The 24,993-nt window shown below is 37.9% G+C and overlaps 2 protein-coding genes across 7 annotated transcripts; both read right to left on the reverse strand.

Moving 5' to 3' along the window:
* Positions 1 to 94: 94 nt before the first annotated feature.
* slc12a8 (solute carrier family 12 member 8) lies at positions 95 to 16,110 on the reverse strand. Of its 5 annotated transcripts, none has more exons than XM_046842817.1 (14): positions 16,092 to 16,110; positions 15,171 to 15,284; positions 14,376 to 14,522; positions 13,984 to 14,175; positions 13,660 to 13,891; positions 7,464 to 7,577; positions 7,172 to 7,259; positions 5,855 to 5,942; positions 5,062 to 5,208; positions 3,345 to 3,984; positions 3,168 to 3,259; positions 2,935 to 3,052; positions 581 to 641; positions 95 to 366 (listed from the first exon to the last, which is right to left on the reverse strand). In XM_046842817.1, the coding sequence occupies exons 2-14, from the start codon at positions 15,210 to 15,212 to the stop codon at positions 195 to 197; spliced, it is 2,133 nt and encodes a 710-aa protein (XP_046698773.1). In that variant the 5' UTR covers positions 15,213 to 15,284; positions 16,092 to 16,110; the 3' UTR covers positions 95 to 194. The 5 variants fall into 5 exon arrangements, with proteins under 5 accessions (XP_046698773.1, XP_046698734.1, XP_046698744.1 ...); XM_046842778.1 differs by lacking the exon at positions 16,092 to 16,110 and adding an exon at positions 15,822 to 16,040; XM_046842788.1 differs by lacking the exon at positions 16,092 to 16,110 and adding an exon at positions 15,596 to 15,716.
* Positions 16,111 to 17,325: 1,215 nt separating this feature from the next.
* On the reverse strand, positions 17,326 to 24,229 carry znf148 (zinc finger protein 148). Of its 2 annotated transcripts, XM_046842764.1 has the most exons (8): positions 24,034 to 24,229; positions 22,638 to 23,078; positions 22,267 to 22,392; positions 22,059 to 22,182; positions 21,892 to 21,975; positions 21,603 to 21,721; positions 21,049 to 21,310; positions 17,326 to 20,961 (listed from the first exon to the last, which is right to left on the reverse strand). In XM_046842764.1, exons 2-8 carry the CDS (start codon positions 22,977 to 22,979, stop codon positions 19,694 to 19,696), a joined length of 2,325 nt encoding a protein of 774 aa, XP_046698720.1. In that variant the 5' UTR covers positions 22,980 to 23,078; positions 24,034 to 24,229; the 3' UTR covers positions 17,326 to 19,693. The 2 variants fall into 2 exon arrangements, with proteins under 2 accessions (XP_046698720.1, XP_046698711.1); XM_046842755.1 differs by having other exon boundaries at positions 17,326 to 21,310.
* Between the last annotated feature and the right edge of the window lie 764 nt (positions 24,230 to 24,993).

The raw sequence follows: 24,993 nt of genomic DNA on the forward strand, positions 1-24,993 counted from the left end.
CATCTGCTGCAACTATCATCTATTGCAGACTCCTCTCAAGGAACTTTAGTCAAATTAGTAGTTATGAAGACACTTCAGAGGAAAAGTGCCAATCTAAGATCAGCTTTTGAGATTTATTTGTGTATAATGACTGCTTCAGCACTCCTTTTCGTTTTAACATCAGGGCCAAGCTGAAGTAAGTAGGATGAGGCTGGTTAGTGGCGTTGTGGATGAACCATCTCTTCTGTGGTGGTAATGACGGACCAGTGGTGATAGCGGTCTCGGAAGGCGAAGTCTGTATTTTCTTCTGTCAGCTGTCTGGTTTCCATGTCAACTGTTGACAAAGATGGTGTCACCACAATCTGGTCTTGAAGCACTTGGTTTGGCCTAAATCAGAAAGATGTTTCTATTATCAGTGGCATCACGTTAAGTACAGTGCATTAACCAAGTATTAGTCTGTTCCAGTGTCAAAGGATTTCTCTACTCTCATTTACCAAATTTAGTACAGGAAATCTCTTCAGCCTAGCCAAAGGACAAAGTCATCAATCAAAAGAAAGCACTTTAAGAGCTAAGAAAAAAAAAAAAAAAGATCATCCCGTACCTGCCCAGGCTACTCAGAGAACTCTTTATCCAGCGGAAAAAGCTGAAACGTGCTGCTGTACCTGTTAGCAAAAGAACAAAATGTTAAATGTACATAAAAATTTACTGTCAACCTTATTCAGTGTCATCGTAAATTATGCACAAAAATATACCGTCATATTTCATTCTTTGTAATTGGGTAAATATGATGCAAAAGTTTAACGTTATATATTTGAATCCATAAATATTTCAAAGGTCTGGGTTATTATCTAAATACTCTGCTTTTCTCCTTCCTCTTAATAACATGAAGGTTAAACGAGTGAGAGATAATATGTATTATGTGTATTCCTGTATAGAACTACAAATAAAACTCTTCTTTTCAGAATTTCTTTTAATTGTTTTAACTTTGTCATACCAAAATTAAACTGAGGTGTTTTTTTTTTTCCCTGAAATCAGTGTGTTGCTGTTATTCTGTGTTCGTTCCAAACGCTAATATTTGACTACAGCGATAACTTACTCTCAATTAGCATATTTTCTCTTCATCTCATCAGACTGGACAAAAGTGCCACTGTTTTAACAATCAGAACTTTCCTGATTCCTGCACTTGTTACCAACTTGTAATGCACACAGTTTCATTCTTGTGTTTTTTTCATAATGAGGACGCATACCCAAATAAGTGAAACATTTATCTTGTCAAAATGGCAAACAAAACAGACAGTGTATCCAGATGTGGTTCAATAATTTACATTGCAGAATACATGCAATGTGCTAGGGCTCCTTTAATTTTACTTCATGGGGAATGAAAAACTGAACTCTCTTTTCTGACAACCATTATGGTTGCTTATGTACAACCCCAATATTCAAAAAGTTGGGACACTGTGTAAAATGTAAATAAAAACCAAATGCAATGACTTGCAAATCTTATAAACCCATATTTTATTCATATTTTATTCATATTTTATTCAGAGGGCCATGTTTATCACTGTGTAGCATCCCGTTTTCTCAGAGCCGGCGCCAGACCATAACTAATGGGGCCTACAGCATCTAACAAGGGGGCACACAATCAGCAACTATAACTTGCTATAACAAGCCGTATGGTCCCCCTCCTCTTTAATCCAGAGGACCAGGCATCTATGTTCTCAGTTCGTTTTTAAATAAGCTTTGGCCCAGAGTAAATGGCAGCATTTCTGGACAATGTTCACATATAATGGCTTCTTTTTTAAAGCAGTGCTGCCTGAGAGCCCAAAGATCACAGACATCCAATATTAATTTCTGCCCTTGTCCCAGGTACACATAAATGAGAGAAGAAAGATGATATATTTCAAACATTATTCTAAAATTGTTCCACAATATGTAGACTAGTCAAGGTCTGCCTCTGCACATCTTTACTTCCGAGAGACTTTGCCTCTTTGGTAAATTTCCTCACTTTATACATTTGATATGTTTTCTATATTCCTCTGTGACTCATATAATTGTTTTTAAAATTTGAAAATTATTGCAGTCTTTTTATTTAGATTTTACACAGTGTCCCAACTTTTTTTGGAATTGAGGTTGTAAATCCACTGGACCAAAGCAGACTTCAGCTGAAAGCTTAACAATCACAAACGTGATAAATTATTATTATACCAAAACATATCCTCAATGTCAGGGACTCTGCAGCATCCTCAGGACCTCCACTTCCCATGTGTCCAAGTGTGAGCATTCATTTCCTGATATTTACATCTAGATGTGCTAAACAACTTAAATAAATAAATAAATAACCCCTTCATTGGGTTGGCAGAGAAAAATAGGCATTTCCTTTCCAGTACTTTCAGAGGAGACTGTGTGTGTCTGTGTATGTGTGTTACTTCCTAATTCGAAATATATACATATATTTGCACTATTAAGGGAAAAAGCTGCCTGAAAGCATAATACTCTATGTAGAACCAACTTTTAGTTGTATTGTTAAAAACATGTTGGCTTGGATATTTAAAGAAAATGTTACCTGCGCAATACGTAGTACAAATAGGCAGAGTTAAAAATGTATTAATTCTGAAGCAAAAACAGTTACACGGACAGGCAATCTCCTAATACGGCATGGCATTTTTAAGAGATTATATATCACACAGTTGCAGAAATTGAACTATTCCAAATATCCCACCCAACAGCTGCAAAACATGTTGCGCTTTGCCCAGAACCAAATGCAATCAGTCACCAAATAACAGACAAGATCATCTATTTTTGTTGGTAAGAAACAAAAATACATACACTGAAATATTTCCATTCATGTAAAAATGCTAAATATTCACACAAACAAATCATTGTTAACTGTTAGGAAATCATTTTGCAAATTGGGCCATTTGATGATTCACGCAATCAAGTAATCAATATAATTACCTGTTGGCAATCCTGGGCTTGTGTTTCCGATGTAGAGGTAAAGGAGGAGGGCAAAACTGATATTCACCAAAGCATACACCCACTGGATGACAAACATGATCAGAATGGAGCACAGTGCCTAGAGGATTAAACCCACTGTTAACTAATTGATTGGTTTTTAATGACATATTTCATAGTTGGTGATAGCAAATTGAATTTACTTAAATATTTTTCATGCTTGGCTTTATACTTACACCAATTAACGAAACCCAGTGATTGCAGAACTTGGCATAACATGAATTCGGGATTGGTCGAATATCTGATCCCTCCAGCTTTGGTTTTGTGTCTATAAAGAAAACTGCCTTAATAAATGTAGTACTAGACCACCATATAAACATTGTGTGTTAATTTGTGAACAGAGCATAACTAACCGTTTGTGTCCGATGTCTCCTCTGATATCTGGTTGAGTTCAATAGGACTTTGAGGAGGCAAAGACAGTTTCCACTTCCCTCTTGGCTCAGACTCGATAAGGCCTGCCTGACTGCTGGTCTCATCATCTGTGCCAATGTTTTGTTCAAACGTTTTCTCATCCTTTTCCTTCTCTGATGGGCCGTTGCTGTTTAAGTCAAGCCGAAAGCTACTGCTCAGTGTTTCTTTAGCAGGAACTTTTGCCTTCCTGCCCCAGACCTTGGCTCCATGATTGGAGGCTTTCTCTTCCTCTGTGCTGTCTGCACTAGGCAATGTAAATATCTGGTCCATGTCTTTAGTGAACTCCAGCAGTGTGCCATTGCTGGGCTTGCTCAGAGCACCACTGCTTCCATAACATGGGTGATTACTTGTTACTAGTGGTTTTCTAGAGCAGGGTTTTTCATGAAGAGGCCTTCTTTCCTTAACTTGTAGCTTGTAGCTCATGGCCACACTAAAATAGGAGTAGTCGATGACACTATATGTCAGCATAAAGTTGATAGTAACTATAGGAGCCAGAACGTTGACCTGACCAATGAAGATGAAGGCCATGGAGATTAAGCTGGTTAGACAGATGGCTGCTACTGGAGTTTTATTGGGACCCTTCTGTAGTTGGAAAGAAAGTAGTTGGAAAATTGACACAGTGCATAGAATGATTGGTGCATATACTGATTATAAACATTTACGGATAAAAAACAACAAACAGCGCAACAGTCAATGATAGTTTTATTTTGAGTGACAGGTAGTTTTTCTAGTGTTTGTATCAAATAACCTTTTCACTGCAAACAAAACCCCTAAGCACATGTGAGCATTTTAAGCACTATGTGTGAAATATTTTAAGTCTATACAAATAATCTAAATATCACATTCCACCCTCTCTCAGTTTTCATTCTCTAAGACTCTGCATGTTGCATAATAACAGAGTAGAAACATCCAACTATAACAACCCAGAGAAAACATCTTGCCTGAACTCCAATACAAATGGTCCCACCTAAAGCCACACATTTTCCACCATCTCTCTCTCTCTCTCTCACTCTCTCTCTCTCTCTCTCTCACTCTCTCTCTCTACCCCCCTCCCCTACCCTACTCTGGGATTCATACCACTTCTGGTAGTGCATGGCAAAGAGCCAGGCCAACCTGGGCTGGCCCTGGTTTTACTTCCTGCGTTTGTTCTAGGGCTTTGATTCGAGGCAAGATGTCTCAGGCCTGCTTTAGGTCCATACAGAAGACCCAGACAGAGTTAGGGCAAGGGAAATGGGCATGTAATATGTTTTCAAAAGCCATGGCATGCTGGTCCTTCAGTTTTTTCCTTTTTTCAGACTCAATTACTCTATATTTAGGGGCTCCTCCTTTCTGTGAGTACTATCTGTTTTGCCTTCCCATACACAAAACAGCAGAAATTAAGATTCACTTCAGTACAAGGCTTGGAAAATATTGAAGCATTTACAATACCAAGTAAATGTATGCAGTTATTATAGTAGTGTTTAACACAAAGTATAACAGACTGAAGCACTTTCAGTACATGCAGTATACATGTGCCATCACTCTAGTTCCTCAGTTCACTTTCATTTATATAACGTTAAATGAAGAGCATTTTTACAAAACAGCTTTACAGAACTCTGGATATAGCTTTTAGCTCTGAGCTCATATGTTTAGCTTCCGATTTATTTTTTGCATACACACCCCTTGCCCCAGAAAAGACAGAGCTGGGATAACGTTTTCTTGGGCGATGCACTGCAATACCCTGGGTGCTGCATACAGGCCACCCATGCAAGAGGCCAGGGAGGACACATAAAGGCCCAACAGGAACAGGAAGCCCACCAAGGAGACCTGGGAATGTATCAAACACAGGGGGGAAAAAGAACAGTGTGGAGAACATGCGCAGCCCAACTGTACTCTACAAAAACAAAAACAGCTTTCACTGTGCAATCAAAGTTAAATAAAAAGAAGTAAATGACTGACTTGTACAAAAAAAATGTCTATGAGGAATCACTTTACAGACAGTTACAGATACATGGGAAAATTGTGAAGGGTGTTCACCCAACTGCAATTCCCCCACTGAGCAGCTGTTGAATCTGCCATTGAGAGTGAGGCCTGTGAGGATCACACCCCAGCTTTTCCCAACTATTACTCGCCTAACATTTGTTTTCATGGAATGCACATGCAGCATGAACCCTTTTAAGTTACCCCTCTTACAGGGTGATACTAACAACCAAATATCTTTGATGTTTTTATGCGTGCTACTATTTATACATGTGATTGTGAATGTATGTGTGTATTCCACTGCTTCTTTACATACTATATCTTATAAGCAAGTCGAAATAAAATAGGTGCACGTGCAGGCACTAAAATAAACTACTCTCATTTCTTTAATTATCTGCATTAATTCTATGAGTATTTAAGTTGTAATGCTGTGGAGTGACACTACAAAAAAAAGTCGAATCTTCTTAGAACACGGTAGTATCAGAAATATTACCTTTTCTGCTATTAAGAAATCATAACGCAGAGCATCTCTGGTACAGATGGCTCCAAGCAAGAATACAAAAACAAGGTACAGGAACCACCTGCAAAAGAATTCTACTGTAATCAAAAAGTGTGTGCTTAATGAATAACCACTAAAATAGTCCGTGATACAGACTAGTAATACTCTATACACTGTAATTTAGTTATTTAGTAAGTACAACAAGAAATATAATTTACACTCAAAATCATATTCACCAATCAGCCTAGCATTAAGACCATTAAAAAGTGAGTTAAATAACACTGATTTTCTCCTTATATCTCAACAATTAATTCTTAAAGTGGATGTTTTGTAACCAAGATAAGAATGGCAATAATGATGGCTATATAAGATTTGGTCAAGGTATTTCCAAAATGACGAGTCTTGTTTTCCCCGGTATGCAGTGGCTACCTACCAAAAGTCCAAGAAAGAGCAACTGGCAAACCAGTGATGGGATCACTGGCTCTCATGGTTCGGTGATGGAGTAAAAGGCTTCTCTGTTTGGTTTGATCCCATTGAATAGCTAATGTAACACATACTGCTAAAAAAAAAAAAAAAAAAAAAAAGACTAATGCTGGCTAGGATAGGAAGGTGGAATTATAGAAAGGACATTGTAGCTAGTTGCATATGGGGCTTTGAAGCTGCAGACTGGTCAGAATGCACATACCAACCCCTGTCTACCCCTAAAGGTACCTATAATGAGCGAGTTAGCATTAGAACTGGACTATGGAGCAACAGAAGAAGGTGACCTGGTCTGATGAATCACGTTTTCTTTTATATCAAGTGGACAGCTGGGTGCATGTGTGTCATTTACCTGTGGAAAAGATGGCACCAGCATGCACTATTGGAATATGGTGAGCCAGCAGAAGCAGTATGATGCTTTGGGCAATGTTCTGCTATGCATTCTTGTGGATGTTACCTTGACAGTACCACCTACGTTGGTGTACGTCAAGCACACCCCTATCCTAGCAAATGTATTTCGAAAACTGTTTAGGAATCGTTTTAGGAACATAATGAGTTAATGGTGTTGACTCCAAATTCATCTTAATCTGATCATGCATCTGTTGGATGTGCTGGACAAACAAGCCCAGTGCATGAAGCCCCCACCTCACAATTTCCAGGACTTAAAGGATCAACTGCTAATAACTTAGTGCCAGATACCACAGCACTAGATCCTATGGAGCAGAGATGCTTTTTTATGGTTCACAAGGGGGACCTTCACTATATTAGCGTTTTTTTTATATTATGGCTGATATATGTAAATGAGGGCTCTGCAAATATTGAATCGCATACGAAGTGAAGACAGCTGCCAGGGTCCCCACAGGTATGTTGTGTTCAGGCTTATGAAGATCTGAACTCATGTTGAACCCTGCCATCACACCTATACACAATACACAGAAAATGCAGGGCTGAGAAAAAAAACCCTTAGTCAAATAATCTTTACATTCCACTTCAGTGTTTACTTTGATTATCTATGAAGTTTACTCTCAAAATAAGCTAGTTGCACTGTCATGGAGGAAAAAGTCCTGAAGTGTGCACAATGATCATTTTTGCACGTTTTATATTTGTGTTAAAAGATTATCACCTGTTGCAGCAGGAAAGAAGACCCCAAACACAGTAAAGAAAGTTTCTCCAGCTGTGTATTCCGGCAGAATGTTCGTCCATAAAAGCTCTTCCGAATAACCGACAAATCCATGCTCTGAAAGTACAAATCAGGCCAGAACATTGTCAGCACTGAACAAACATTACAAATATATTCAGTAATTACATGCGTAAACATTACTGAGTGAGCCATGAGAAAAGCTTACAACGCTGTACAAAACATGCTTAACAATGGTGATGATGTTTAAAAGGCATGCCCTTATGAGCTAAAACTCTTGACTGGAACTTAGCCATTAGCTATTAACACCAGGGCATGAAAACACCAAGAGCCTGCACTTGATTTCCCACATAGGCAGTTTACAATGATTTTTCTTAATAAGAAATATTCTTTGTGTAACAGATGGCAAGGTGTTTTATTGGGAACATGATGTGAATGAGATACTAAAAATAAACATGCATTCTTTAGGACCCTATAAAACCTATAGTACATATTTCATTCTGTCATTTGAAACATGTCTAACCAGCTGGAGCTGGACTCTTCTGTCAGCATGGGCAAGGCTCTGAGCATGTGTGTGTGTGTGTGTGTGTGTGTGTGTGTGTGTGTGTGTGTGTGTGTCTGAGCTCACCAGGACTTAATGTAAGTGTCAGGGGGAGGACACAGGCTTTAGCCCAAAATGTGTGCAAAAGCAGCATTCAAAAGGCCCTCATAGTGGACGAGTGGGTAAATGTTGGACTGAGTTTTAGGTGTGTTTAACAAGCCAGAAACAGGCACTAGAATTTGTCAAATTTGCATAAACTGCGTTCTGGGAACTCAGTGTTGGGTTGTGCAGATGAGGCTTACTGTATATGCACCCATTACAGACTATACGTGCATCACAGATTACAGTGGTGGGCCAGGAATGTTACTTTTTCACAAAAATCACTTGAACCTGTAATTGCTGAATGGAGCACAATTCAATTCAGAAGTCTAAGGCTCTTATTTGCACCCATATAGAATGTAAGTATCTTCACCTGTAGTCTATGCACCCAAAATAAATGCGAGAAATTTGTAGTACTTGGCCATGAAAGAGCAATGGACCATTTCCCTCTCGGTTATCTTGTGATGGGAAAGAATGTGTTCTCTTGGATTAATGACATGTTTTTCAAAAAGGAAGTCACCACCCTTTCAGAAGCCCTGCCTGTTCCTAGCCTTCCAAGGCACAGCTCTTAGGACAGAGCAAGCACCAGAGCAAAAGAGAATAGATTTCAAAAAAAGAAAAGTAGGAGATATTTAAAAGATCCATCTAATGGCTGCAGTAATTCTGCAGTATTTCCTATAATAAATATGAAAATATCATGCATGCATTATTGGGTCCAGTTTTTCTACAATACACATCTGATTTTTATTTTATTTGGTTGGGGTTTTTTTCCCCCACTATTTCATAATTTTTTTTCTTGCAGTTGCTGAGGAACAATAGAAAATAAATAAATTTGAAATAAGTGTATAAGCTAACCATCTGTTTTGTTTTGTAACCAGGAAAAGATTTTCAGCCTTTTTTCTCTAGGAGGAGGCGCTAGAGTAACCTCCTTTATCCATCATATTTTACCATGCATCATGCAAAACATTAAGAAGTTCCATACAATTTCAGTATGAAATGGACAAACCATATCAATATGAAAGATATGAAAGAATATAAAGTATAAACTCATAAGGTGGCCTTTAAAGGCTTAGGAATATACTTCGATTCATATTACATTCAACATATTTGTACAGTGTTTTCATATTTTGTATTCATATAATCGACAAAGTTGCTAATCTCTAAAGTTTTTAAATGCGGAATATGAATAATTATTGAAATAAATATTAAATCTGTATTTTTAATATACTGTTACAATATACTTTTCTAGTTTATCATTTAGGTCATGCATACAAATTGCTGGCAAATGTTATTTACATTAATATTGGTGCAAATTTAAAAAGCAGTTTAATATAATGCCTAAATATTGAACATATTTTTGATGCTAAATGCATATCAAGCTTACTTTCTTAAATCATACAGTGTAAATTATTTTACTGACAGGGATCAAGTATGTACTGACGCAGCTTGGTGGCCATGACATTTTGTTTATGGATATTCCCACAAACGCACACGCCCACATGCCAAAACAACAGAGACCAGCCCCACACAAACAGACACAGGAATATTCTCTTACACACATGCACACACACAAATCAAAAGCAGCACACAAAATTGATAGAGCCGTGAGTGAAACCTTCACTTAAGTCAAACTGCATACAGCTATTTATAGTCTAAGCCCTTCTCATCAGAAGCTGTAGACCAGGAAGTGATTATTTGGGGGTCTTTAAGCAAATAGCTCAGATCTCCTTCCTGCCTGTTCTTTTGTCCCAGGCCAAATATGTGGGTGAGCCCGGTTAACACCCTAAACCTAAAACCATGAGCACATAGTCGTTTCCTGTCCAAACTGGGGCGTTGCAAAAGTCGTGCACGTTTCATTGCAGGAGTACATTCTGCATACCGAAGAGCAGAAAATATAATGCTGGCCAAAGCTGAATAAATCACTGAAACTGAGAAGGAATGGTTATGAGTCATAATACGTGTTAATATACCCAATCTCATAAACATTTTCCCCCAAGACAAAATTGTCCACTGGACTTCTGATTCAATTTCAAATTTAGTTTAAGGGGGTAAATACTAAATAGAAGTATTGAAGCTTTCAAAAAAAAAATAAATAAATAAATACAAGCAAAATCATTTTTATAATCTCTTATGAAGATCAAATGAAGCAAAATAAGGAGGATAATATTTTCCCCTCAAACTGGCCTCTAGAAGTGTACTCAAAGCAATGAGAAAGAAATTGAGAGAAAATCTCAGGAGGACACCACATCATATCTTTTCCAGCTATAAGGAGTATTCAACATAAGTGTGACGGGAAAATTAATCAGTGCAAGTAGTAGATTTAGTGGTACGAAGAGACTTGTTAAGGTCATGGAACGGTTTACAGACTAAACACTAATTTCTATGGTTTTATGGTGTCCCAGTGAGAGATCAGATTTTTTTTTATAACAGGTCAAGTAACTGTTAAAAAGCTGCTTAGTCTCTGTCTCTCTTAGTCTGTATTGGCCTTGACTGTCTGATTAAAATGGTTATCGAATTGTAAACACACATGCAACTCCCTTTTCCTGACACTGGCAGGTAGGCCGCCCATGTGGCGCCCGGCGTGGGCCACAGAACAAACTGGCGTCCTGCCAGCAGTGAGCTCACGCCACTAGCATACAGCCTAATTGAAAAAATCTGTAGAAACCAGGAAAAATGTATTCCCTATACCAACCAAAAGTATGTCCTGGTCTTAGGCCCAGCTGCTAAAAGAGTTAACCAGAAGAGTGGGACACGTGCACAAGGGGCAACAGTAGCCATGAAGAGGACGTTTCAAATTCAGAAGATTTCAGCACTGCTTTAAATTCAGCTTCCGTAGTTTTTCTTTTCTTTTTTCCAATCCCCCTGCTTAGCTTTTACTGCAGCTCAACCCACAGAGAGAGAAAAGGAATGAGTGTTCTATAGAGGGGAACCAAGTCATATTTATGGAAGTCTTTTCTCCATTCTGGGCAGGAAGTTAGTAATCAAGAGAACAGGAACAGCTGGGATGGACTTCCTGAAGAGTCAGTGTGAAAGTACATACTGGCCTCATCCTTTAGAGCTTAGGCCTTTCCTGCACAAGACTTCTGGGTAAACATCACGTAGGACGCATTGTCCCCTTTCAAGTCAATTTAACTGTCAAAACCCCTACCCGAGTGCACACACACACACAATATATATGTGTTTATGGTGAGAATACCATGAGTATGGTGAGAATATACTCTGGGCACCATGCACATACTTAAGCACACATAAAGGCAACACATCTTTGCCAGTCCACACACTGGCATAAGTTTGCAAGGTGGGAGGAAAACCACGAGCATGGGAAGATGATATGAAATTTAAAACAGATAGTAACCTGATGTCGCCTAAGAACCCTGAAGAACTCTTTGTTTTGTTTAAGTACAGAGTTTTTTTCATCCAGGATTCAACCTAAAACCTCCAAGTGAATGGCTGCAAATTAAACTTGGTTATACCCTAATGCAATTTCTGAACACAGTGTTTTATGTGGTTCATAAGCCAAAAACTAAAATATGGTACGGTCAGTATAGCCTCTAAAATAAATGCTGGGAGATCATGGTAGTCTCTGCAATTTAATGGGATGGAAATACAGACAAATACAGCAGTAAAGAATATTGGAAAGGTAACAGGGCAAGCCAAGAGCGTTTAAGGTTGTAGCATCAGTGTAAAGAAAAATATGCACCAAGCCAACTTCTGAGTCCAAAACTCACTTACAGATGGGTGACAAATTGAAGAAAAAAAAAAAAAAACTAACTGGTGGCTCTGTGATGCTGGTAAAGCATTTCTAACACCCCATAACTGAATAGTCAGGTAAGGATGTAAAATGATATGGAATGGCATTCAGCTTTAAGCTAAACAACAATTGGGTTAAAGGAGCTTTATATTGAAATTATTATTTTAAAGAAGAGGCTGTAAGCCTTGTGTTTTATAACATTCAAGGAATGAGCAAGGGGTGAAGCAGGTGTTTATAAAAGACAAAACACTAGGGTCTGTTAAATTTCTCATAAAGTGTAAACATCACAAGTAGATACAGTGCAAGGGGAAGCTTAAAGAGCAAGAAAAGGAGAAGGATCTGGGTCAGATTGGGGCTCCTAAAATTTTACTTGCCAATTAAATAGTTTCAATTTAGTCTATTTAAAAATTTTATAAACATTCTAAATTAATTACAAATACTCCTTTAGTTCCGAGATGACCCAAGATTACCATTATTTTATTTTTTTTAGATTATTATTATTTTAAGGAAGTTAAATGATTTAAGATACATAAAGTACCGAATAACAAAGAGAACTAGTGCAAGAACAAACTCAAAGGCAATAAAATAAGAATAAAAGAAAAAAATGAATGATGCTGAATTCATATGCTTGGCCACTATAATATATTATAGGTTGGAGTTTGAGGTGCCTTTTCTGTTAGCTACATTATCCATTAGTAAACAACTTCCAAAATATATACCAAAATATAATGACCAGACAAAGTATTCTGGCTAATAAATTATTTCTGCCACAAAATAAATACATTAAGCTTTTTTTTTTTTTCCCTTTAAGATCTTATCTTTAAAAAAAAAAAAAAGAAGAAGAAAATTTACCTACAAGACACCCTTATCTAGAGCAAATACAATTATCCTTTTCATACACTAAGCAGCTGAAGGTTGAAGGCCCAACATTGGCAACTTGGTGGTGCTTGAATTTGAACTCACGATCTATCGATCAAAAGTCCAATGTCTTAACCACTGAGGGACCCCTTCCCATATTTTTAGTCCTGCCTGCAATAATAAATGAAGTTGGATGTTTGCACACAGAGCAGAGCTCTATAAGTAACCTCAGCTGTCTGAAGTGTGCATAAGACTAGTTTACACTTTAGAGAGAAAAGAAATCTTAACACATTAATGCTTATATCCGGTAAACTATTTAACAACTGACTACACATTTTTTAATTATCCAAAGTACTTTCCAGTAATTCCAATATTCTCACATTAAATGCTTTGTTTATGTCTTATTAATGTGGTCTCAAGAGTACAAGAGTAGTACACGTTTTACATACATATTACATAAACAAATCTAGTTCTTGTCAAACTAATGATATAGTCTTTACAGAGCTCTTACTTTAACAGCCCAGACAACTAAAGCCAACAAGCTGCCAAATGAGTTCAAGATACAGTGTATTTTCAAATGTGATGTAAGTAAAAGTAATGAAATAGTAACTCCATACTGACATCTACTGTACAACTGCATGAAAGGCAACAGAGTTCAGAGTATTTAAAATTCAAAGGTTAAAAAAGCTGAATGTAATGTAGTAGAAGTTTTTTATTTTACTACTGGATGGTTCTGGCTTTTAGCAGATAAAACTATCAGTCACAACATTTTAGAAGTAGAGAGCATTAAATAACTGGCCATGGAGATCCAAGTAACTTTATAGGAAGATACCACCTTTTCTTTAGAACAGTGCTTGTGCAAAGAGTTCTCAATTTAACCAAGTGTCTGTAGTGCTTTATTATGTGTTTACACTACTACACTACTCACGTACCAGGATTCAAATGGCTGAAGGTTCCAATGACAAAATCCATAGTTGATACAGCGAGGATGGCCAAAAGGACAAGCTGCAGCCGGACAATCCACTTTACTCCAGCAAGGTTAATCCCGAGCAGGGCCAGGAGGACAGCCACGGAGATCCCTCGAACAGCCCACACACTCTGCACAGTCAGTACCTCGGCTATGGACTCCGCAAAGCCAGTGATGTACATGGATCCGGCCACACACTAAAAAAAAAAAAAAAAAAAAAACAATCACCATGTGTTAAAAAAAAAAACTGCTATGTTTTCTCACACATGTGCAACCAAGATCTTCTCACCTGCCCAAACACATAAAGGAGTCCTACAGTGCCTCCGACTCGACCTCCGAGAACCATGGAGATCATTGCATATACACCTCCATTGCCAACAGTACATTGCTCGCACACTCCGATACCTGACATAACTGTCACCAGAGCAACCAGCACAACCAGTGACACAAGGAGCATGCCCAGCAGCACCCCAGTGTTACCCTGAAACAAAAAGTTTAGACTGGTTTTAGTTTGACAGTCTGCTTCAACATAAGAGTCAAACTTACTGGTCCAAAATCACCCATACTCAACCTGAAATAATAAACCTGACACCCAAGACCTAACAAATGGTTCCCAGTGAAAGCGAATTTGCCAAATACATGGCGTATCTATAGTAGATAAACAACTCTCATGTCACTCACAACAAGCCATCCAGTGCGTAGAAAAAGCACTACTCCAAAAATGTTGATCATACACGTGGTGAAGACACCATCCCAAGTTCCGAACAGAACAGGCTCCCACACAAACAGCTTTACCTTCCACCATGGCTGAGCGTTCATATGAGAATCCTGCATGGGCATACAAAAGAAAGAAAGAAAAGGTTTTACATGTCGCTTGGTGATAATACCTTCAAGTGGACATCTTATGTAGCATTTTGTGTGCTTTACTTGGAAGCATGAATATAGCACACCTATAAATGGGACATAATTAGACTGAAAATCCAAGGTCAAATATACATATTAATAGTAGAATAATATGGTTGGTAGCAGCAGAAAGTAGTTTTCACCTTTATTTCTGATAGTTAGTGACACAAGACAACTACCCAAAGAATAACGTATCGAATTGCCTGCCTGTTTTAGACATTTGGCTCGGGTGTCTTTTGTCCGTTCTTATTTTTTAAGGAACATTAATAAATGTTCTAGCTGCCTGAACACCTGAGTCACTGGCTGTCTTCAAACAAAGACTAAAACACCTTCCTCTTTACCAAACAATTCACTAAGCATTCACATACATTTATTTATAAATACATTGACTTGTGTGTTTTCTTTTCTTCCTGTGCCTCCCTTAGTTCCTTCTAACAGGGATTTAGAGTATTCTTACACCCTGAACAACTGAACTAGCATAAGGATGTCTGGTTAAGGATGTCTGCTAAATGGTGTACATGCAAATTTAATTAATAAATAAGAAAGAGAGGAAATAATCATTAAATACTATACCTGGGCATTTTCATGAAATAACTCCTGAACGTGTGAGCTCATGTTTCCTGCTGTTTCAAGAGTGTAGCATTGTCTTCATGAGAAAAATCTCACTAGTCCTGGGCACTTCACCAGCTGCAAGCAAACAAGAAAATGTTTCTCAAACCCCTTATGAAAAAAAGCTCAAACCTGCCAAGAAAACATCTCAGCATTTTCAATGTTTTGTGTTATAAGGGGAATCGAGCACGTGACTGCATGCAAGCTTTCCTACAATGTTTGGTAGGTCTTCTCAAACCATTAACCATCATTCATTCCAAATCCTGTACTAAAGTACACCTGTTTTCTCCACGACTGTGGTTTCCTTAAACGTTAATAAAAATTATCATTAAAACTTTACTAGAAGCTTAACCTAGGTGTATATTGACCAGAGATTATTTATAGTTTACCTACTGGTCCCGGATGCAACAGGTGTGCAAGTGGGTACGCATGTATACTATAGGCGTAGTAGGAGAAGTTTTCTCGAAGTATGTTACATAAACACTAATAAATATCATTTTTCGCTCCACAAGTCATTAAGTTAACCTCTCTAAGACCCACTCACTTCGAACTTAAACATATATTCAGTTTGTCCTTCATGAAATGTACACCATTTGCCAGCGTTTTCATACTTACACCTCCTGTATTTAAGGCGTTAATCCATACTTCCGGCTATGCATCAAATAATGATATATACTGAACTATTCCATATGTTCAAAAATAATAATAAATCCTAATTTTGGATCCAGACGCCGTTTATTGTCGATAGTATCAGCATGGCTTCCTCTCCAAAAATATCTCAATGCTACGTGTGCAATAGTGGCACGTCATTAAACAAATGTTGGGAGTTTAGGCAGTGCTGCAGGTGTGCTCACAAGCCCAGCATGAAACACCTACACTCCTTACCTTTGTGGAACCTTCATATGTACCCAAAGATGAACAATCAGAACATAAACAACTATGATTACTATATTAGGAAATATTTTTGTGTGGGGGAAAAGTAAAAACAGATTCTTGTTTGTAGAAGAATTCAAGCACTGTGCTGTGGAAACTGACAGGTTACACTGTTAAAAGGAAGTGCCTTCATGAAGACTTTTCCATTGGCATCTTCTTGAGTATCATTAAAATTGCGATCACATTTTCTGGATTAAAAAAAGGACACAGCTCAAAAAAGGTCAACTCTCAGGCTGGGAATCTGAAAGAAAATTAATCCCAAAGACTGTTCGACTTTAGAGATAATGTAATAAAAATGCATAGATTTGGGAAAGGGTACATAGTATTCCCAAGGTTTGGATGTCCTTGATGGATATCAATAATTAGGAAATAGAAGTTGTATCACACCAGCTTGGCACTAAGTGGTATATTCACAATCCTTAAGGTTCATCAGGTTGAGCATTCTGAGAGGCTTTTCTGCTCACCACAACTGTGAGTGTTTGAGAGTTTCTGTAGCCATTGTCAAATTGAACCTGTCAAACAGTCTGGTCAAAAAAATGCATTTCCAGCCACAAAACTATGGTTCACTAAATTTTTCTTTCTCTGTACTGTACTATTGAGAACCCTAGAGACTTTTGGACATCAAAATCCCAAACAGCAGTTACAGGAATACTCAAAAGCAGTCCATCTGGCACCATTATGTCTCACTGTTAAGATCATAATTTTCTTATTCTGATGGCCATTATTGTATGAATATGTATGTAGGTGTATAGGTGTTGGTATAAAAGTGCTCAGTAAGCGTACATAAAATATCCCCGAAATCAATTTAGCACAAACAGTTTTTCTAACAGAAAAATCTAACTATTTAATTATATTATTTATGTGGAAGATGGGCAGGCATTATCCTGTAAAATAACTTCATAAAAAAGGTCTGAGGAAGCTGAAATCATCCATTAAATGACTAAACGCAGTGTCTAGTCATTAAAAACATACATTATAAGCGGATATCATTGGTATTCCGCCAGGTATGTTGACAAAAGGAAAGACTCTGTTGACTCAAGTCTATTGACATATGGCAACCAGAACTGGAATTTACTGTAGCTTCAGCGCAAACAATACATTACAGAGAAACCCAATTGTGAAACGTAATTACCCAAGAAATGAGGTAAAGAGGGAGACAAATGCAAAAACAAAATGGAAACACTGCTGAATTCTTCAGTTGTATTTTAAACGACATACACAAACGATGCAATCAAGGGGGGAAAAAAAAAGGTTCCCTCCAGGTTCTATATATCATATTGCATAAAATAAATGGGTATTATGGAAATAAATTGCCTAAAATAAAATGCATACATATAAAAGAAAAAAAAACCAGTGTATTTAAAAAAATAATAATAATGAACACGCATCCTGCATCAACTTGATATCACGAAGCGATTCAAACGCCATCACTGCTGAAAAACAGTTAATTGTGACAATCTATTTAAAGAAAAACTGTATCAATATTGATGCTCCTATAATTCCAATGTAAAAAAAAAACAAAAGGGGGAAATAATTTTTATATATACACACCCTTATACACTGATGTGACTGCCTGTAGCATTAACATAAAACAAATTATATGAAGGTAAATAAAGTTCTAATTTAATTTTAACTTGAGGGACATCCTGATAAGATTTTAATTCTGGACCAACTATCAATTTAAAAAAAACAAACAAAAAAAAAAAAAAAACAACACTCTTTTGTGCTAAAGAGGTGCTTATTATATAGATATATATATATCTGTGTATCTAAAAAAATGCATGTAGTCTAAAAGTGAAACAATTCTAATATTAAAAAGAAAGAGTGAAATGAAATCAACAGTAACAATCAGTGTTCATTGAGGCCAAAACCAACAAGATTGTATTCTGTTAATTTGGTCTGCACATTCATTTAACATCCAAACATCCCATATCCCTCTTTTCCCACATAACCTTCCTTCTCCACATAACCTTCCTTCACCACCTCACCCGACGTACGCAAAAACAAAATGTGCAGTTCTAAATGTACAACATACATATGTACATACATACACAATCAAGACACAGTCAAACAAGGGAATGTTTCTAAATGAAGTATGAGGAGTAACAGTGATTTATAATAAAATTCGCTTTACATTGTAGTTTCAATTTGGTCTGTAGTTTTGAGCATGGCACATTTTAGACAGCTTATGCGCTTCATTAAGACGAAGAAAAAAAAAAAAAGCTAAATTAAAACATACAGAAATGAAAAAAACAGACAGTATTCTGACATGATTCATTGTTAGATGCAAGGTGTACAATAAAGATAACTATGGTTATAAATACTAAATAAATGTACCAAAGATCAAAGTCATGCACCATTTGTTTAATCAAACAACGCAGTGAATACATGAATGTCAGTTTAGAGATAGACAAGGCCATTTTATGTTCATATTTCAAGTACAGTAATTACATGTAGTTTGGCATGTCGAGTCATGTAACTTGAATTTCCCAATTTCATACATTTGCTTCCTAACTAACAAACACAAAACAGAATGAAATAGCAAAAAAGACATCGCCAATTTCAGACTTTATAAAATATTTCCATAGTTGTAATGAGGAAACCTTAAAAGTTGATTGGAAAATAATAATAATAATAATAATAATAATAATAATAAATTCCAAAAACCCATTGGATTGAAACTCCACTGAAAGAGCACTGAATTTGCCCACAAGGCCTAAGTGCAAATTTTACAGGTTTGGTCAATTAAAAACCTTTGATTTCTTGAGGGTCTTTGTCACCACAAAAAAATATATATTGATATACAAATGGGACGTTTTAAACATTTCACAGACATACAAAGGCACTACATGCAAGAAAAGCAAAACTTTATAGGTAACCTACTTCATCAGTTTAATTGCTGAAGAGAATTTGCACTAACATTTTGATATTGTATTTAATGACCCCAGGCTGTGTCTGAGGTCACTCTCCCAAAATCATTTAAATTAACTGTATCTCATACAGGTATGTTATATTAGTGCCAGTTTCATGAATGGATGCCTTTAAGATGTACCTAGTTCCAATATAATGCAAGAGCTTGTCTTTAAAATGAATAGAACCTTCATAGTGTTGTGCAAAAATATAAGAGAATTATATAATTTCATTATATAAAATTATGAATTCTTTACTTTTAATTGGACTTTTAAGAGCTTATCTGTATGTACCTGTAAGAAAGTAAATTCTCTTTTACCTTTACTGGTTGTGCAGTATGATGTGCAGATGAACTGATTAAATCAACACACAAAAAAAAAAAAAAAGAAAAAAAAAAAAAGTGCCTTTTACATCTACACAGACATTAAATGTGTGTGCTGTAAAACTAAAACTTTTTCCTACAATGATTCTCATCCTTGCATGATTGAAACAACCACCAAACAAAACGAACATCTGGAGTATGCTTGCCATGAGATGAACATCCAACACGGTGCTGCTTGCATTTGCAGAGCATGAGTATAAAGTGCTTTTAAATAACTAAAATATTAAATATCTGCGTTTTTTGTTTTTTTGTTTTTTTTTATTTAGCCAAACGTGTGGCTGCTTGTAGCATCTGGAGAGGAGCTCATTTGAGTTCTGGCTTCAGTAACGTTCACAAGAGAGAATTCTGGAAAGTCCGCTCCTCCGTGACTTCTTATGCTGACCTGTCCATTGGAAACACTAAATTGTGAAGACAGTCCAGATCGTGAGGTCTGGAACTGGGATCGGAAGTTCTGGTCAAAAGTGGCAATCTGAAAAGTTTGACTGATGCCCTGAGCGTCTGTCTTTTTGGGGGACACCTGCTCCAGAAAGTCCTCAGTTGGTGACACTGAGGAGGGGTTGGTTTCGTCGCCCGAAAATGAAAATGAGTGTTGGGAATCTACTAAAAGACCGAAGTGTGGTTTATCCAGTCTCAGGGGAGAATTCATACCCGACCTAAACCGACTCGGAGAACCAAACTGTTTGTCTGTAGAAAATAAAGACTGCCCACCAAGACTTGCACCATCATTCACAAACGCTAAGCTCTGGCTGTTCAGGTAGCTGTCATTCTGACTGGTCCTCTCCAACGCTTGTTGGAGAAACTTTGAATACTCTTGCAGAAGACTAGCCTTCTCCGCAGTGGGTGCTTGGGAACTAGTGCCCAATGCCTCACTAGGGCTACCCTCTGAAACATCAGATGAATTGATAGAGATGCTGGAAGTCACTTCTGTGTCTGCTACACTGAAGTTGATCTCAGGCTGTCCATTGATCTTAGTGGAATAGTGATCTAGGAGCGACTGCAGAACCTCATCAGGGAACACATTCTTCTCGTGGCTCGCCTTGATCTCCACATTCAGGGTCTGAGTCTCGGACAGAATTGTGGCAGGGACAGTCTCATCTATGACAGTGGCCACGGTTGCCTGAGTAACTGAGGGCTGTGTGGAGATGCTGTTCACATTCAGGGTGTATTCCCGACTGTTATTAATCGTGGTCGCAGAGAGGTAGCGCTTCTTTTTGAGAAACTGCATGGCGTCATCATAGTTTGTGCTGCTGCCAGCTGGCTTTGTGGGCCCCACCTGAAGCGGATCGACAGTCTCCAAGTCAGGGCTTGGCTCTACATCCAAAAGGCCCTTGTTATCAACAATTTCAAATGTATATCTTGTGACTTTTCCCTCTTCGTATGATGACAGTGGTGACAAAGGCTGTGAATGTTCTAAAGGCTGCTGCTTAACATTCTTTTGGCTAGCAATCTTCTTCAGCACTATCTCTGGAGGTGTGATCTCATCAGAAGATGCCTCACCAGCAGTAAGTTCCCTGCTACCTGGAGAAGAATCTGGGAGTTCAACAGAATATTCTGTCACTATATACTCATCCTTTACCTTGGTGGCAACATCATATAGGGGAAAACATTCATTTTTACCAAGTCTGTACACTTCCTTTTTCTCATCACCCTCCCCAACTTTGTCTGTGACAGAAGTGTTTCGGACTGAGGTACTGTTCTTATCGGTGGACTTCTGCCGCTTTTTCTTAGGTAGAGTGCTCTCCTTGGGTGGGTTGGAGAATGCAAGTGCTTCTGTGCTGCGTAGAAGGCCATCTTTGGCAGCTGCTTTTTGGATCTTTCTCTCCTTGTTCTCATGGCACATCCGTCTATGCTTCAGGACTCTATCAGTCCTGGAGAAGTACTGAGGAGAGACATTTTTTTTTTAAGATAAAGGTACCACAAATAGACAATTGTAGCACAAAATAAACTAAACATTAAGAACTACTTCTGGTATAAAAAAATAAATAAATAAATAAATAAATAAAAAATATATGGAAGCTCTTGAATTCAGGTACAAGCTAGTTTGTACAGATGCTCTCAGATCAGTTATTTTGGTCTATAAGAGAAAAAGGCACCAGAGTTTGTTTAAAACTGTATATTTCAAAGCACCAATATTGAACAATATGGAAATGTGAGAATTGTATTATTCTAACCTGGTGACAGTAATCACACTGATAGGGCTTCTCGCCACTGTGTGTCCTCTTGTGTCTCTCCATATGATATTTCTGAATGAATCTCATTCCACACTCATCACATCGGAATGGCTTTTCTCCTACAGGATCGAAACGTTAAAACATTTAGTAAATAAAGCATTCTACTATATCCATCAAATCAACACCACATCGTGTATTTCAAAGTGAAATATCTACATTAAACACACATAAATATGTCTCTAATTATACAGATTGCTGTAAAGAGCTTGCGGTACAGAGACACACTGACCTGTGTGAATTTTCTCATGTCTCTGCAGCAGGTACTTCTGAATAAAACGCATGTCGCACTGACTGCACTGAAAAGGTTTTTCCCCTGTAAAGGATATTTTAAAAAGATAATCAAATAGGGCAAAGGAAGAAAAAAAATAAAGCACTGAATAGGTGTACAAGTGTTACCTGTATGGATAAAGACGTGTCTCTGTAGATGGTAATTTGTTCGAAAAGCAGCGTTGCAGTGCTCACAGATGTGAGATTTCGGGTTCTGGTGTCCCAGTGAGCCATCTTCATTAATAGTAAGAATCTAACCAATTAGATAAGCATTTAATTCAAAGTTTACGCTCTCACATTTGGACAACACACGACTATAAGCGTATATACACAATACCTTCGCAGGAGACCGCTGTTTCCTCTTCTTCTTTTTGTGACATTCTGTGAGATCCTGCTCCTGTTTCTTGTCCTTTTTATTGAGAATTAGTGGGTCCGACAGCTTCAATTCCTGTTTAATATTCACCTTACAAGGATGTATCAAAAATGTAAATACACGTAATAGAAAAGCAAAAATTAGATAGTTCCCGGGAACAATGCAAATAAAAACTAGACTAAAATACTCACTGAATTTCTATGTAGTACAACACAAAGGTTAATTATGTGTAATAAAACAAACAACTGGAAATATAAAGTTAAATTGCTTTAACACACTGACATCCCCAAGTTTGACTGATGTACATTCTTATATATCATGTAGCGTGAACTCACAGGCATGTGTAGAGTGTATGCTGGCTTGTGAGAAAGCCGTTCAGAGAACTTTTGTTCTCCCACTGCATAGTTCTTCACAGTCTCCTCCTGAACAATAAGTTCGTCGTGTGAAATGAAGTTGTGTGAGGTCAACGTCCCACCAGCCAGATCTTCCTCGTCATCTTCCTCGACATCATCATCAGCAAGCAAGGGTTGATTGGCCAAGCTCTTTTCTCCAAGAGATATATCCAAGCTTCCTCCTCGTTTGTCCATCCCAGAGGTTACTAAGGTTTGCACCGAGTGGTGGACATTCACAGTGCCACATCGAATCAGGATCCCATCCAACTTGTCATCGATGTTCATCTTTCTAAGTTGCTTTGTTGCGGCTGCGTGGCTCCAGTAAAACAGTTGACTGGCATCGGCCTGTGCTGGAATTCTGGACAACCGGATACTAGTCCTCCGCTAACCCGGGTGAAGATTGAGAGATAAACAAAGACAAGCATGTAGCGTGACGGTGTTTGGTGATTATCCTCAGTCACTAATAAATCTATTTATTCATAAATAGAGATAAAAATCGACAAACGTATGAAGCAGTTCGAGGATTCAAATTGGGATGAGACACAATATTAGAGTAATACTGTTTCAATACATGCATTTCCTAGATCTAATGTAGACAATTATCCAAATTTAGATTCTAATTGTTTATTATCAGAGCTAGACAGCTTATTATAGGGGTCATATCATGGAGGAAGGTCCCTGCTTGAACAGCAAACTAACGGTTGCACGCAGGCCTTGGAAACTATGCATCAAGACAAAACTAAATAATAAAGCGCACTAGTTTTGATAAACAGTGACCTTGTGGAAGTCGGGGAACAAGTTGTACTGTTAGAAAGACACAAGCTAAGCTGCACTTAACGTTCAGTGAGCAGATAATGAAAGTCTTGCTGTGTTACACAGGTATGGGAATGCTCTGCAGCTGGTGGAGCACAGGAGAAATGGCAAACGAGCTAACCATAGAGCTCTTTTCTGGATTATAGGTGGAATAATATCTGCATAACTGATAGATCTATATCTATCTTTCCTGTAGAGCTGAAGCAGGTTTCAATATAAATCTAAAGTCTTTTTAAAAAACACTAAAACGTCGCTGTCAAAACGGCCTTAGAAATGTCACGGAGGCGCCTGAGCTATAAATCAACACCGGACATGAGCTAGTTCGCTCTCGGGCTAGCAATGTGAACTGGGGTTTATTTCAGGCCTGGGAATCGGAACAGTCACCGGCTTGCTGGTTTTATCCAAATAACCCACAAGCTGCACTTTACTGGCTAACATTACTAACACGGCGACAACTTGTTTTTTGTTTGTTTGTTTGTTTGTATGTTTTTACAGAAAAATAGCCCTCACAATCACAAGTACTCACCCGTCCGGTTCTGCTGGTGCTTTCCAATAGAATTTGTTTTTATTTTCCCAGCGCCAGGAGCCGGAGACCATCAGCAAAAACAATAAAAAAAAATACAAATAAATAAATCACAATCGCCGTATAAAAGTTTGGCGTTGCAGCTGTGCTGATTGATTAGCAACTGGCTAACAGGACAAGCGATTCCACGGCTGCATGCCGAATCGCTCTCGGTTGCTCCTCAAGCGCACTACTGAGGTCGTGAAAAGGCTGGTTGATGTAGTGCACTTGCGAAGGAAAAGTGACGCGGATTGACACACGACCCAGCTCTTTTGCACTCTATATCCAGTTGCACTGCGTTGTGAGAAGCTTATGATGGCTAGTACAGGGTCATGTTTTAAGTAGTCAAATGCCATTCGATTTAGGGAATATATGTGCAGTTTGGTCACTTATATAAACCCAGATTAAAGGTGGAATAATCACAATTTAGCTTGGTATTTACTCATCTCAAGTGTCATACATTGCTGGTCCCTTGTGAAAATATAGTGACTGGGTTCAGGTCTATGAAGATCTCTTGAACATAGCTTTCTTTCCAGGGTCCTTACAGGCCTTCTTCATCTAGATATAATCTGTTTCTCTGTATAAAGTGTGTACTTTAGTGTGCTGTACAAACAAGCAACATCTAACAGAATTTTGCAATAGCTTTCATGGGTATTTGTCATCAGGGCATTTATGAAAGACTTTACAGCTGTAGTGCATCTATAATCATACAAAAGGTTCAACTTGACTCTTAATCGAGATCTGTTTAAGTAAAAAATAAAATATTTCTTTTGCCAGACTTCCACAATTCAGGACAAATTTTCCATATTTTTTATCCACTGCAATGCCATAACATCAGTACCCAACAGACACCCGGGACACCTGCCTTTTCCAGCCATTTGTTCTTTACCTAATTGTTTCATAAAATTGGAGGCACCCCATTGT

The sequence above is a fragment of the Silurus meridionalis genome, chromosome 3 (assembly GCF_014805685.1).
Source record: "Silurus meridionalis isolate SWU-2019-XX chromosome 3, ASM1480568v1, whole genome shotgun sequence".
Lineage (NCBI taxonomy): Eukaryota > Metazoa > Chordata > Actinopteri > Siluriformes > Siluridae > Silurus > Silurus meridionalis.